The sequence below is a fragment of the Fukomys damarensis genome, unplaced genomic scaffold (assembly GCF_012274545.1).
Source record: "Fukomys damarensis isolate Sample0158 unplaced genomic scaffold, DMR_v1.0_HiC HiC_scaffold_12, whole genome shotgun sequence".
NCBI lineage: Eukaryota > Metazoa > Chordata > Mammalia > Rodentia > Bathyergidae > Fukomys > Fukomys damarensis.
In genome coordinates this window covers 7,837,011-7,850,606 of record NW_022900924.1, presented here as the reverse complement: position 1 = coordinate 7,850,606, position 13,596 = coordinate 7,837,011, and the positions used below count along the sequence as shown (strand labels likewise).

At 52.6% G+C, this 13,596-nt stretch overlaps 2 protein-coding genes across 11 annotated transcripts in view; one reads left to right on the top strand and one right to left on the bottom strand.

Annotated features, from left to right (window-relative positions):
* Foxn4 (forkhead box N4) overlaps positions 1-13,519 on the bottom strand; it is a 31,221-nt gene extending 17,702 nt beyond the window's left edge. For 5 of the 10 annotated variants that reach the window (XM_010603963.1, XM_010603964.1, XM_010603970.1 and 2 more), the window contains exons 1-2: positions 12,100-12,281; positions 9,328-9,585 (exon numbers count right to left, since the gene is read on the bottom strand). In XM_010603963.1, coding sequence (XP_010602265.1) covers positions 9,328-9,470 — 143 coding nt within the window. In that variant the 5' untranslated portion in view covers positions 9,471-9,585; positions 12,100-12,281. The other 5 variants (XM_019204459.1, XM_010603968.2, XM_010603969.2 and 2 more) reach the window with 3 other exon arrangements.
* Positions 1-13,596, top strand: part of Myo1h (myosin IH) — a 130,113-nt gene that overhangs the window by 6,172 nt on the left and 110,345 nt on the right. The window contains exons 2-3 of the mRNA XM_010603972.3: positions 6,218-6,291; positions 7,873-7,930. The gene's annotated coding sequence lies outside the window, so the exon portion shown is untranslated. The remainder of the gene's footprint in view (positions 1-6,217; positions 6,292-7,872; positions 7,931-13,596) is intronic.

The window sequence follows — 13,596 nt, the reverse complement described above, 5'->3', positions numbered from 1 at the left end:
GTGGGGTGAGACAGAGGGGCAGGGCCTGTTGAGCTGCCCACTGTTGAAGGCGCCCCCACGGTCCTCTCCTTAATCCATGGGCGGCCAACCTCTCCGGGTCTGTGCACCCTGGCGTCGCTCCCCACTGCCCCACTGCTCTGCTGGACCCTGGAGGTGGCGGTGACCCCTGCTGGCAGGTTTCTCAGGAGAGACACCCTGTAGAGCCCCTGAGTGGTTGGAGGGGCTTTGAAAAACCAGGTTCCTGGGCCGGGGATTTAGCTCAGCGGTTCCGTCGCCTGCCTTGCAAGCGCAAGGACCTGAGTTCGATCCCTGGCACCAAAAAAAAGCATAAAATAAAATAAAAAATAAAAACCAGGTTCTTGAACACCAACATGGAGGCAAACCTCTGGCTGTGGGTGAATCCCATGGGCAGTACCTATGGGTTGAAGCATTGGATTCTAATCCTGGTTTCCCTCGAGCCAGTGGCTTAACCTCCCTGAGCCTCAGTTTTTCATCTGTAAAATGAGGGAAATAATTGTCCTATCTCATAGGTTGTTAGGAGAATTAAGTTTGTTATTATATATGAAGCACTTTGAACACAGTCTGGCACCAGTAATTGTAATATGGACATTTATTTAGCTGCTACTAATACCCGTATTAATACTTCTGTTAACATATCCAGCTACTCAGCGGTTTGAAGTACACCAGAGCTTCAGAGTCGGGGGTCACACAGACCTGCCCCACCATCACCAACTGTTTCCAGTTATCATGCACTTCGTGCGTGGCAGACCTTGGGTTCCATACCGCCCGTTTTCCGTGAGGTTCCGGGCAGTCACCTGTCCCCTGGAGTTAGGATTGCCCAGGTACTCAGCACAGGCTGAGCATGAGGTGGGGGCTGAGTAAATGGTGCAACCCTGATTATCCTTTTGTTTCTTTCCTCGCCTTTCAGGAGCCCCATCTGGCTCCCCATTCCTTCAGCCCTGGCCCTCCTGCACCTGCCTGCTGCACGCCTGCCTGGCACACCTGTGCACTATTCTCCCCTCTGCCTGGGCCTTTGTGGGCTCCCTGCCAGCCACACCTTCTCGCTGTTCCTCTCCACCATGACCAGGAGCATCTACCCCTGCAGGCCACTTTGCAGTCCCTCTTCTGGCCTCTTCAGACAGGGCAGCTGAGCTGGGGGAGGGAGCCAGTTGCCCCAGTCTCATAGCCTGGAAAAGGGTGAGGTGGGGGTCCCTGGTCCCACCCAAGAGCAGCACCTCCTCAGGGCAGCCTTTGCCTCGCAGACTCCCAGCTCAGTTTCCCTCTGCATCCTGACCACTCCCCACACTGCACCAGGACTGGCAGAACCTGTGCTGTCCGGTGTCCTACTGCCACCTGCCTTGTGGCTCACTAAGGGCTGGTCCTGAGCCCCTTGTGACCTGTGTCCCTGCACACAAATTGCTGGTTCAAACGGGGTGAGTCCCAGTACCCAAGCCTGAGAGTGCCATGACAGTGACTGTCATGCCCGGCACTTTTAGAGCTATCCTCTACCTTCTGGGTCTTTGCAAAAGCCCTAGGAGGGGTACAGAGAACAGACAGCCCTGCTTTTCAGATGGGGAAACTGAGGTTAGGCAAGTGAAAATAAAATCTCTTTGCTTGTAAGTAAGGGCACCAGGTCTAGAACCAACCCTGCAGGACTCCCAGGTGGAGCACTGTGGTGAAAGTCCACTGGCCCCAAAGCCTGGCTCCCTGCCTAGTCTCCCTGGCACTCGGGTCTCTTCACCACGAATCTCAGGGATCAGAGATTAAACGGACTTTCTGGTCCCCGCTGCCTGGCCTTCACACTGCCCTGAACAGAGCATGTCAGTACGTGCCCCTCTCCACACGGGCCCCTCTCCCTCCGTCCCAGCACCTGCTGTCCCTTGTCATGGATGGCCCTGTGCAGCTTGCCTCGCTCCCTCCCAGTGCTTCTCTCTGGAGAGTGACCTACAGGGTCCCTGGCACTGTGACGCTAGATAGAACTTAGATTCAGGAAGCACTCTGTCTTCCCAACAGTCAGCCCTCAAAAGTGCACTTATTTCCCAGCCTCAGTCCCGCCCCCGCCCCTGTAAAATAGGCATGAGTGGTGCTAGTAGCAATAGCCACAGTGCTTGATAGCCATAGGGCTGTGTATGGGTGTGAAGGTGAGGTGACTTTGTGACTGTTGTGCCATCTGGAAGGGTGGGGGACTGTTTTGAGAGAAAGAGAGACAGACAGACACCCACAGACCCTGTCCTATGTCAGCCTATGGAGTGGGTTTCCCCATGCTGGACAGTGACAGACCATTTGCAATTCAGAGGAACTGGCAAGGCCCAGCCCCACAGCCCGAGGACACCAAGACCTCTTCTGCCCCCTCTCTCTGGGTCTGTCTCTTTAGTTTCTGGCTGAGGAGAAGATGCAGGCCCCACTAACCCTTGTCAAACCCACGTCACTGATGTCCACCATTCTGCCTGGGGTCACCGCCAGAGGAAGCTGAAAAGAGCCCAATGTCCAAAGACCAGCTCCTGCCACCTGCTCCACCTGCCCTACCCTCTCCTTGTCTGTGCCAGTCCCTGAGTTTCTCTGTCTCTGTCACTGTGGCCAAGGGCCCCTGTAATGAAGTCCCAGCCTCACCTTCCTGCTTGGTGGCATCAAATATGCTTCTAAACCTTTCTGGGCCTCGGTTCCCTCATCTGTAGATGGGGTAACAGCAGGCAGGTGAAGCTCCCCCAGGAGCTCTGAGCAGATTCCATCCTCTGCTTTTCTCTTATCTCTGACGTGGTCTCGGACCCCCAGCCTCCCACCACCCCATCTCCACCCCACAGGCCCGCTGTGCTTCCTGGTGCTCGTGCTGCCCTGGCTGCCCAGTGTCACTGCACCAGCTTTGGGTCGGACATCCAGGCACCTGCCTTTGCTGCAGCTTCCACCCCCAGGTGACTTCCTCACCTCATGCTGGGAGCCTGGACTCCGAACTCCTGCAGCACAGGTGGCCCCATGCTCTGACCCCAGAGCGGTGTGTGATGGGCCCTGGGAAGGGTGAAAAGTCATTCCCACCTCTTTACTGTGCCACATCTCTGTTCCCTCTCAGTGGATGTCTTTCCTTCCCCCTCTCTGTGCCTTCTAGCATCCCCTCATCATTTCCCTGAGCCCCAGGGAGCCCTCTGGTTGGCCAAGGCCTCACTCTTCTGAGCCCAGCTGGTATCCCCAGAGAGGGAAGACGCCAGACCCCCAGCTGTCCAGGGCCTGCGGGTCTGTGGGGAGGAGACCAGGATAGGGTCTGGGTCCTCTGCTGGGTGCAGGCAGCCCCAGAGCACCCCACTACTGTGCTGAAGCAGGGAACCTTGTATCCCCAGAGGGAGGAGCCAGGCCCCCAGCACAGGACTAGTCCCCTGTGGATGCCTAATAATTACAGATTGGACAAATGAGCAAACACACCCAGCTTTCCAGCTGCCCTCGCCTAATCTCTTGAGGCCAGGCAGGGGTGAGAGGCCTGGCTGTCCCTGTGGTCAAGGCTTGGGGCAGTGTGCCTTTCGTGTATGCCCAGCCCTGAGCGAATGCTGTTTACACGCTTGATCTTGTGGCCCCACTGCCATGCAGGACTAATTACTGTACCCCGCCACGCTCCAGATGAGGACACCGGCCTGGAGGAACTGCCTGCCTTGGAGCCTGGGTTGGCTTGTCCCCCTCTGTCCTTTCTCCCTGCTTGAAGAAATGTGCCCTGTGGATGTAGAAGATCCTGTACGCATCAACAAGCAGCTACTGGCCACATGCAGTGACTTAAACTCACATTCGTTAAAATGATGTGACACATGTAGATTGAGTTCCTTGGCCACTGGGCACATTTCAGGTACCCAGTAGTCACCTGTGGCTGGTATGGGCACACATCTCCATCGTTACCAGGAGGCAGTGCCCCAAGCCTTCTGTCAGTCTTTATAGAACAGTCTGTGGCGTGTTTACATTGCCTCAAAACTACTGGACATTTGACTTAGATTTGGAAGTATAATTGGTTTCGTGGAATTTTGAATTTTATTATGATTCATTATGAAAGATTCCCCCACCTGTCACCTGCTCTGCCACCTCCCCCAAATCCCAGGCAATGCGGGAAAACAGACACTATGTACTAAGGTGACTGAAGCGTCCTGAGCATCACAAGCTGGACACAGTGGTGCACAATTGTATTTCCAGCATCTGGGAGGCTGAGACAGGAGGATCACGAGTTTGAGGCCAGCCAGGCCTGCATATCAAATTCAAGGCCAGGGTGGACTACATACCAGGGCCCTGTCTCAAAAACCAAAACAGCTGCTCCCAGCATCCGCAGGAGCATTCCCAAGCAGGAGCTGAGGGGATGGGAAATGAGCCAGACAACCTTTCATAGTTCCTTCTAGTGCAGACTTGGAGGTCTGCACAGAACCCCGGTCACACTTATACACTTCCATCTTCACAGGCAAGCCCTTTCCTTCCAGGCCTCGTTTCCCCACCCATCTAGCAGCAGCGACCCCTCAGCACCCTAGGTGAAACTTTGTTCAGGGGTTCCCAGGGTGACTCCTGGCACTGCATCCTTCTTAAACCATGTGGGGATTTGTCACCAACAGTGAGACCTTGTGAGTAGAGAACTTTATGGGCAAAAGCATAACACCTTTATCAGGCACTCCAGGACCCCTTGCTGAACTCAGTGGTTCACTATAATCCCCGACCCCACCACTCATGGGGTACTTCTTGCTTTGCAGGGCCCAGCCATGAGCACATGTTTACACATGCACGCACGCACACACACACACACAGACACACACCCCAGCCCACACCCTGAGATGTGTCTGTCCCCTTTCACAAACAGAAAAGCTGAAGTCAAGCCAAGCAAACTTGTCAGAAGCCAGAGGTATAGCAACCCCAGTACCTGACCTAGCAGCCCAGGCCTCGGCTTCCCCTTTGGAAACACTGCCCCAGGGTGGAGGACTGTGAAAAGGGACAGCCGCCTCTGCCAGGCCACTGAGGGTCCCAGTCACACTGTGAAGGGCCGGCGCCTGAGGGAGGGGCCGGCCCAGTTGGGAGGGCTACAGCCTGTGGAAAATCAGTGAGGGAATACCTCGCTCCCCCATACAGCCCCTGTTCTGAGCACCTGGGATGTGCCAGCCACTCATGTGTTGCTTAGGTGGCCAGTTAGGTGCCTTATCTGAAGTCCTGGGCCCCTGAAACATCATATCCTCCACCGTCCCAGCCTCAAGGCTCCCCCTTTCCCTCTGCACTGTGGCAGTGTGACGGTTACCAGCACGAACTTGCGGTTGGTCGGCTGGGTTTGAATCCCACTGAACTGCTTAGCATCTGTGAGACTTGTCTATGGTCATCTGCTTCTCTGGGCCCTGGTTTGCTCCTCTGTAGAATGGGAGTGCTGCGGGCCAGCCCATCTCACAGGGTGTGGTGGGAATCAGAAGAAGTAATGTGGGCGGGTGCAACAAGCCAACAGTGGTGGCTCACGTGATTGTGACTGTCCTCTACGGACATGGCATGAGTGGGCGCTGGGTGACAGCCCATACCAGGGCATTCAGCTCTGCGAGGTGTCTCTGTCATCTCCCAATGTTTAGGTCAACAGTCAAGCTCCTTGCATCTGAGGGGGGAGCTTTCTGATTGACCTGGGAGCACCCAGAGGAGAGCCCACGGCCTGACCACCATCCCGCTGCCCTTGGGTCTGCACCCCTGGTCTTCAGACAGCATGTGGGGTGGCCACCTGTCATCCATATCTCCTAGGGGACCGGCTGAGGCCCACAGAAGTGAGGTGATGCCTGTCAGCCACCCAGAGCTCTTCTGTACACTGGCCAGTTTGGCTGAAATAGACCAAGCCATAGGCAGAAAGGGCAAAGCTTCATCGTGGCCATTTTTAAAGGATCGGAGAATACTGAAAAGGGCTGGGTGTGGTGCATGCCTGTAATCCCAGCACTTTGGGAGGCTGAAGCAGGAGGATCACAATTTTGAGTTCAGCCTGGGCTCCCAATAAAAAAGGGTTGAGGATATAGCTCAGTGAGAAAGACTTGGGATTAATCCCCAGCACTTATGTATATATAAATAGATAAATAATAATGAGTTAAAAGGATTGGATTGTCAGTTGGCCTCAGACAGTACAGACACTGGTCAAAAGACACTGCAGTAGCCCTGGACAAGCAAGACACCACTAAAATCCAGGACAGGCATTCTACACTGACCGGGAGACCAACTGAACCACCTTAAACAAAGTGTCTTCAATTTGCAGGTGACTCGATGCTCTAGGACCTCAGTGTCCTCATGCCAGATGGAGGCAAGAACAGGGCCTGTCTCTTGACTCAGGTAGGTAAACCACAGGTAGGGAAAGGTGCAATGGCTTGGAGTTTGCAGAGTGAATAAATTGAACACCCAGTGGCCAGAGTGATCTTTTAAAAGGGACATCAGAACCTGTCACTGTCCTTAAAACTCCTCAGGGGAGTAAGGGTCACCTGACCTGACCTGACCTGACCCTTGCCTATCTCTTTCCGCTTCCTCCTGTCCTCTCTTCTCTCATCTCCTCTGCTTCAGCAAACTTATCTGTCTCTCAGTTCCTCAAACATCTTAAATCCTCACTCATCTGAAGCCTTTGCACATGCTGTTCCTTCCACCTGGAATGCTGTTCATTGTACTCATTCATAACTGACTCTCAACCTAAACATCCTCTCCTCTGAGACACACTCCTTGGCCATCTCGAATCTCGGTGGTCCTTCCTGTGAGTCTCCACCTGACACATCATTTGCAATAAAATATTTATACATTTTTCTTCTCTGGGAGGACAAAGATTAGGCAGCCCTTATTTTGTTCAGCAGCCAGCATGGGGCTTGACACTTACAGGCATTTGTTAAGTACCTGTTAGAATGAAAAAGGGAGGAAAACACCAGCTCAGCCCATCCCTAACAGATCTGACCTTCCCACCCTCTACTTCCTGTCCAGCTTACACCCCACCTCCCAGGAAGTCCTCCCAGACCAGTCCAGCAGCTTCACACCTTTCCCCCTGAAGTGATGGTATAGTTGGTATCCACACACAGCCCAGGTGCCCACTCGTCTTAATCAGGCACCTGTTCTGAGCTGCCTGGACCTTCTAGAAGCTCCACATCTGGAGGCCAGGATGAATGTGCATTCACCTGCTTACAAGACCAGAGAGAGCCATTGCTCCATTTGGAAATACTGGTCCAACCAGGTGAACCAGACCGCGCGGCCATTGCCCTTGAGTGAAAGGGACAGGGATCCAGTGCCTTTGCTGAGGGGCTCAGCAGGTGGCTACGCAGAGCACACACCACGGTTTCCATGGGGATCTTTGCCTACATAGCTGATGTCTGGAGCGCACATTTAACACCTGTCTGTGGGTTCCTGAGTGGTGACACAGCAGCGGTGCAGAGGAGCGGGAACATCTGACTTGAATTCGAATCCCATCTCAACCCCTTTGAGGCTGTGTCCTTTGAGGCAGGTCTCTTCATTGTTGTGCCTCAGTTCCCCATAAGTGAAATAGAATAATAGTAATTCCCACCACTGGGGCAGATGCAAGGTTAAGATCAAAGAACGTCCCAGACAGGGCCCAACACACACTTGGTTCTCTGATCAGGTTTCTTTCTAACTTCCCACTGAGTGCTCTCCTCCCGCCGCCTCCTGTCTCTAGAGGGGTTACTAAGTCAGATTACCATGCCAGGGGCACGGGGACATTTCTGGCACCACCTGGACCATCGCCTCCACCCTGACGACAACAGGGAGGTGTCACTGCCTTCCTGAGATGTGGTTGGTAAGAAGCTGTTCCATCACCACAAACACAAACCGTTCTTGTTTCCAGTCCAACATTACACAAACGGCAAAGCATTTGGGGAGGGTTGTTTATTTAGCAAACAGTGATATCTTTTTAACCATTCACAGGGAAAAGAAAATGGTATGCCACTGAGGAATCTCAGAAATTCCCTGCTGGGCCAAAAAAGTGAGTATAACGTGAAATGATTTGATTAGGAGTTTGGAAAATATAGTATTTCCTTTCTGGGTTAATAGCTGGCTTAGGGCTTGCTGTGGTGTGTGTGTGTGTGTGTGTGTGTGTGTGTGCGTGTGCACGCGTGTGTGCACGCGCGCTTGCATGTACATGTAATCACACGTTTCTGGGGGTAGAACTGAAATGTTTCAAAAGAAGGCTGGACCCCAGGAAGGCTACCTCTCTTGCCATAAGGTAGCTGAGATGCTATCTTACCTACCTTGAACATGGCAAAATCAAAGATGGGACAAGGGTTACTACTCCTGGGAGGATACCATGCCCTGCAGGTTCGTTCCCCAGGTTACAGCTAATGGGTGGAGCTTCCTCATACTTCCCTTCCCCCACACACACAGTATGGGGCCCACAAAGAGCTAGGGGCCTCTCTGGGTTTCTGCAGATGTGTTTTTTGTGCAGTGTTTTCCCTCTCATTCATCTACTCATTTAATATTCAGTAAGTATCTCCTTGTGCCCAGCACTTCGAACCACAGATGAGAAAATCACTGTCCAGACAGGGGAAGGGTCACCACTTCTTAGGGCAGAGACAGAGATTCTAGAAGGTAAATATCCAGGACAGGGTACTCACTGGATGGAGGATCCCTGAGCCTCCTGGTCCAAGAAGCCTCAGTTTCCCAGTCTATGAAAGGAACTGGTTGGACCTGAGCTCTAGATTAAGTTTCAAATATGGGGCATGTGGTTGCTAGCCTGAAGTTCTGCCCCTCCCCAAATGCCCTTGGGTAAATCATGTCTGGGCCTCAGTATTTTGGGACAGTGCCAGTCACAGTGACCATGACATGGACCAGTGCACTTGCTCAGGAGCTGAGTAGGTGCCTGGCACATAGATTTCCAGCACTTGTGCCCCACCGTTTGAGCCAAAAAGGACCCTGGCTAAGTCAAGTGAAGCATAAGTCCCGTGTGCCATTGCTTAGCTCTGACTAGGGTCAGCACCTCTGGTCCCCAGACCCAAGACCTCTGCTCTGGTGTCAGTGACCCAGCACAGAGGCTGCTAGCAATTTGCTGTCTCAGCCGGCTGCTGACTCCTGACAGCTCCCTGGGACAGGGCTGCTGCCTCCAGCTGTTGGCCCTGCCCTCCCTGCATGCACGCATTGAAAGTTAACGGCCAAACCGGGCCTCAGGGGACCAAGTGCCAGGCGGTGGTGCAAAGCAGGCTGCATGGGGACTGTAGGAAAGAGAATGAGAAGCCCATAAACTTCTCCCGGGCTATTATTCAGGGAGAAAAATAGTGATTGGAAGCAGAGAATTCTGCATAATCATAAAACTCCCCCTCCAATAGAAAGTGCTGGGTCCCAAGCTGGGCCAAAAGCCTTGCTCCACTGCTAACGCAGTGCTCCTACCTTCCTGGGAAATGGTTCCCTGATGGTTTCTCGGATGAAGAAACAGGTTCAGAGAGCAGCAGTGACTTGTCTGGGATCACACAACCAGGAGGTGATAAGAGTGCCCACTGTGTTCCAGACCCATGCTGTTCACCAGAGGACATCTTGTTAAGGCATCTAAACTAGCTGGTCTTGGATTCCTCATCCACCAAATAGGCAGAAGGGTGCCACCGTTGTGGAACAGCTTTTGAGGACCTAGTTGGGATTCATGCTGAGTGCCTGGGACAGGAAAGGCAAGTAGTAAAGGGTTCAGATCTCTACCGGCTGCAGTTATTATTGTTTCTCTACCTTCTGGATATTTTGGCTGTTCAATAAGGAAAACAACCTAGAATCCACGCAAGTAGGAAAGGTTTATGCCAGCCAGGGCACTGGACATCCCCAGATCCAGTGCTGACAGGGACAGGCTTCTCATCCATGCTCACCCTGGGCACATACTGCCAGGCCCCCAACAGATCTGGGCCTGCCCCACTCCGATTTTGGAGAGGGGCAGCTGCCCAGGCCCCAGACACTTTGTGGGAAATAGCAGGGGGATAGTGTGGTGAGGGAGGCCTCCTGGATTCAGAGATTCTGCCCTCACCTGAAGGTCCTCCTTTGAACCTGTGTCACACAGAAAGCTGGACTCTACAAACTGGTACTGGCAGCAGTGATTACAGGTTATGTGGCTATTGCGCTCAGTTTTATTTAATCGCTCTTGGGTGTGTCATCGTGCCCCCCCAACTTGTTGGGGTAATGAAAATTGCACCTGGATCCTTTACACTAAGCTACATCACCAGCCCTTTTTAAATTTTTTATTCTAAGATGGTATCTTGCTGCTAAGTTCCCTGGGGTGAACTTGTGATCCTCCTGCCCTAGCCTCCCAGAGTGCTGGGATTACAGGTGTGCACCACCATGCCTGGCTCCTGTCCATCTTAAAGGTGAGAAAACTGAAGGAAGTTACCTGACCTATCCCACTGCGCACTTTGAACCTGCACTTGTCTGACACTGGGCACCTGTTCTAACCCTCTGACTTCCTGACCTCTCTGGGCTTTGAAGAAGCTCTTTTCCTTAAGAATAAGAATCCATGTCTCTGAGCACTTGTGGCCAGCTCTCAGGGAGGACAACTATCTCACAGGCATCTAGACAGAGGGCAGAAATAGATTCACGGGATACTTTCAGCACTTGCTGGGATCCAGCATTTTTATAGGTAATATCTCATTTAATCCTCAAGCACTAACTTTGATTATTGCTACTGCATAAACCAATGAGAGTTCAGAGAGGAAATTGCATGGGATCACAGAATTAGCAAGTGGCAAAGCCAGAAACTATTATATGGTTGTCATAGCAACTCCATGCAATGGGTACAGCTTGTACTCCCATTTTACATGATAAAAACTGAGGCTCTTTGAGCTTCCACACAGCTGGAGAGGCTGGGATTATAACAGATTCCAAAGAGCCCAGGCTGATAACCTTTATACTGCCCCATCCTATTGTTAGTTAAGCTGTGTTAGTACTGGAAGGAAGCCCAGATGACCTTGGTTATGTGATGGTGGGAAAAGCCCCTTCACTTCTCTGAGCCTCAGTTTCCCCACCTGTACAATAGAGCTCAGCAGAGCAGCTTAAGGTGAGTAATAGAGCACATGCTGCTGCACCCGGGCCCAGCTCTGTGAGCCCCAGGCTGTCTGCACATACCCACTTGGCCTCCTTTCCGACCTCAGAAAGCAGCCTTCCTCTAATTGGGGCCTGCACACTGCCCTGGCAGGCATTGCTGGGAGCAGCAGTGTCCTAGAGGGCCAGACAGCCTGTGGGTAAACAGGGTTGATCTGAGGTGACAGCCTGCTTTTCCCAGACCAACCCTGCTTGCTCGTCTCCCGATTCCTTAACGTGGGCTGGGCCCCTCAACCCAGACGTGGCACTTACATTGGAGGTTGGGGCCCTGGAAACCAGGTCAGGCCTTCTTGGGCTCAAGGAAAAAAGACAAGGATGGGACTCCAAGCCCTTCCTTTTCCTCCTCCCTCCCAGTGGCTATATCCTCAGAGAAGCCTCATCTCTCCCAGCATCAGTTTCCCCATCTGTAAAAGAATGAGGCTGGACTACTTGAGCCCATAGGGCCTATTCCAGCTCTGAGATTTGAAGACAAAAAGGGAAGGGCTCTGAAGATTCCTCCCAGCCCCTCATGTGAACCTTGCCACATTCTGATTCAAGAAATAATTTATTTTCAATTAGGAAAATATTTTATCTAATTGACTCGTAGGAGACCTAGAAGAGACTTTATGATCATTTAATTCAACAGCATCATTTACATGGTTAGGAAATGAGGCCCAGAGAGGTAAAGGACGCGCTGAAAGTCACACAGTTAGGCTAACAACCCAGTTCTGGCTCACAGCTTTCCAATAGGAAAGATGGAAGGCAATTTCCCTCCAAAGAGCTTTTCTGTTTGGGGGCAAGTGGGGTTGGAGAGTGTTTCCTAGAGCCCTTGCTAGAGCCACTAGATAGGAAATGATAATAGCTGCTGTTGTCACCAAACAGACTAACTCCAGAGGGAACCTCTTTTGGAAGGGACAGAAAAATGCGGGCATTTAGTGGTTACACTGTGCCAGGCCCACAAGCCCAGACATCCTCAGAGAAAACCAACTCTGAAATCAAGACCTTCTAGTTCTGCAAAAAATCACAGAAGTGAAGTAATAGCTTCAGAAACCACAAATAGCACATAAACACTTTAAGCAATTAAAAATACATTGTTGTTGCAACCCTCACCTGTATTCCTGTGGAGCTGGGTAGTGATTTGGCCCTGAGTTTCGAACAATTCCTGACATTATGGATGAGATGTCACTTTCTATCATCTCCTTGGGGAAAAGACAAGCAGAAAACAAAGCTTTCATCAGCCACAATGTGGACAGGACAGAAACCCCCAGTTTTCCCACAGCTCAGAAGGAGGGAGCTCAACTAACAGAACAGAGTTCCTGGGCATCACAGGTCACAATGCTAGGCAGTTCTACAGGGTGTTAGAAGCAAATGAAAAAAGAATGGAATGAAATTCCAGGTTCTTTCATATTAATGGGGGGAAGGACAGAGGGAAGTCTCTAGAACCCAAATGTCAAGATTTAGAAAATGTGCCCTTGAAACAAGGAACCAGATGAATTTTATTCCCTTTTCAACTCCACCTATGAGCACTTTGAAAATCCTATAAAAAGAATGAAAAAGGAAGCTTGTGTCATCTGTTTCTCAGGGGAAGCCAGATTCCCACTTGCAACGGGAATAAGTCTCTCATGACTCTTGCCCTGGAAATGCCCTCAGAAATGCCATTTGTCCTTGCTGGCAAACCAGTCCCCCATAACTACTACCACCCACCCTACTACCTCCACACACACCAACAGCCTTTAAAAAAAAAAAAAAAATCTAACTCCCCAAGTTTTTGAAACTCCAAGCCTGAAAAGAACACAGAAATCCACCAGCCTCTTATCATTTTCGTCCCCAGCGTCATTGGGGGAATTTCTGGAAGGAGAAAAAGGGGTTCAGAGGGAGACGCCCCCGCAGCCCTACACTGCGGTCTCTACCCTGGAAATGCAATCAGGGCGCTGCCCGGGAGGAGAGCGCAAAGCCGAGGCTGCAAGGCGGTACCTGGAGCTGATCTCGCGGGGCTGCCTAGGCCGGTGCTCCGGGGGCGGGCGGGGGTTCCGGAGGGGGCTCCCTCGCGCTCGCCCCTAGCGTTCCACAATTTGGCCGCCGTCTCTGCTCCAACCGTTTTTAAATTTCCCTCTCTGGAGCTGTCCAGCTCAGAGCATGCGCAGTAGTCGTGCGGGGGGCTTTTCCCCAAGGGTCAGTGACAGGGCAGGGTCAAGGGGATCGCAGCGGGCGTTTCCCGGCAGCAACGAGCCTTGCACGCTCCGGGACACCCCTCTTCCAACTTTGCCGACCGTGGCAGCTACGGCGTGCCCGCGAGCGTGCGTTCAGGAGCAGGGGGAGGGTGATGTGGGCCAGAGGAATTAAGTCGCAGGAGGACGCTGGGTGCATTAACACTTGCACTCGGTCCCTGTCCCGGGGGTCCAGGAGGGGGGCGGGTCGAGCGACCCGTGAGGCCTCGTCTCTCCCCCAAAGGATTCGGACCTGGAAGAGTCTGGGCCCCAGGTGGCTGCGGACCCGAGCCACCGGTCCCTTTAAGAAAGTTGTGCCCGCGCGGCGGAAGGGGACTGCGGGGCGGGAAGCGCTCTCGCCCGGCGCTTCAACCTGCAGGGCCGCGAGGGTCGCCCGGGT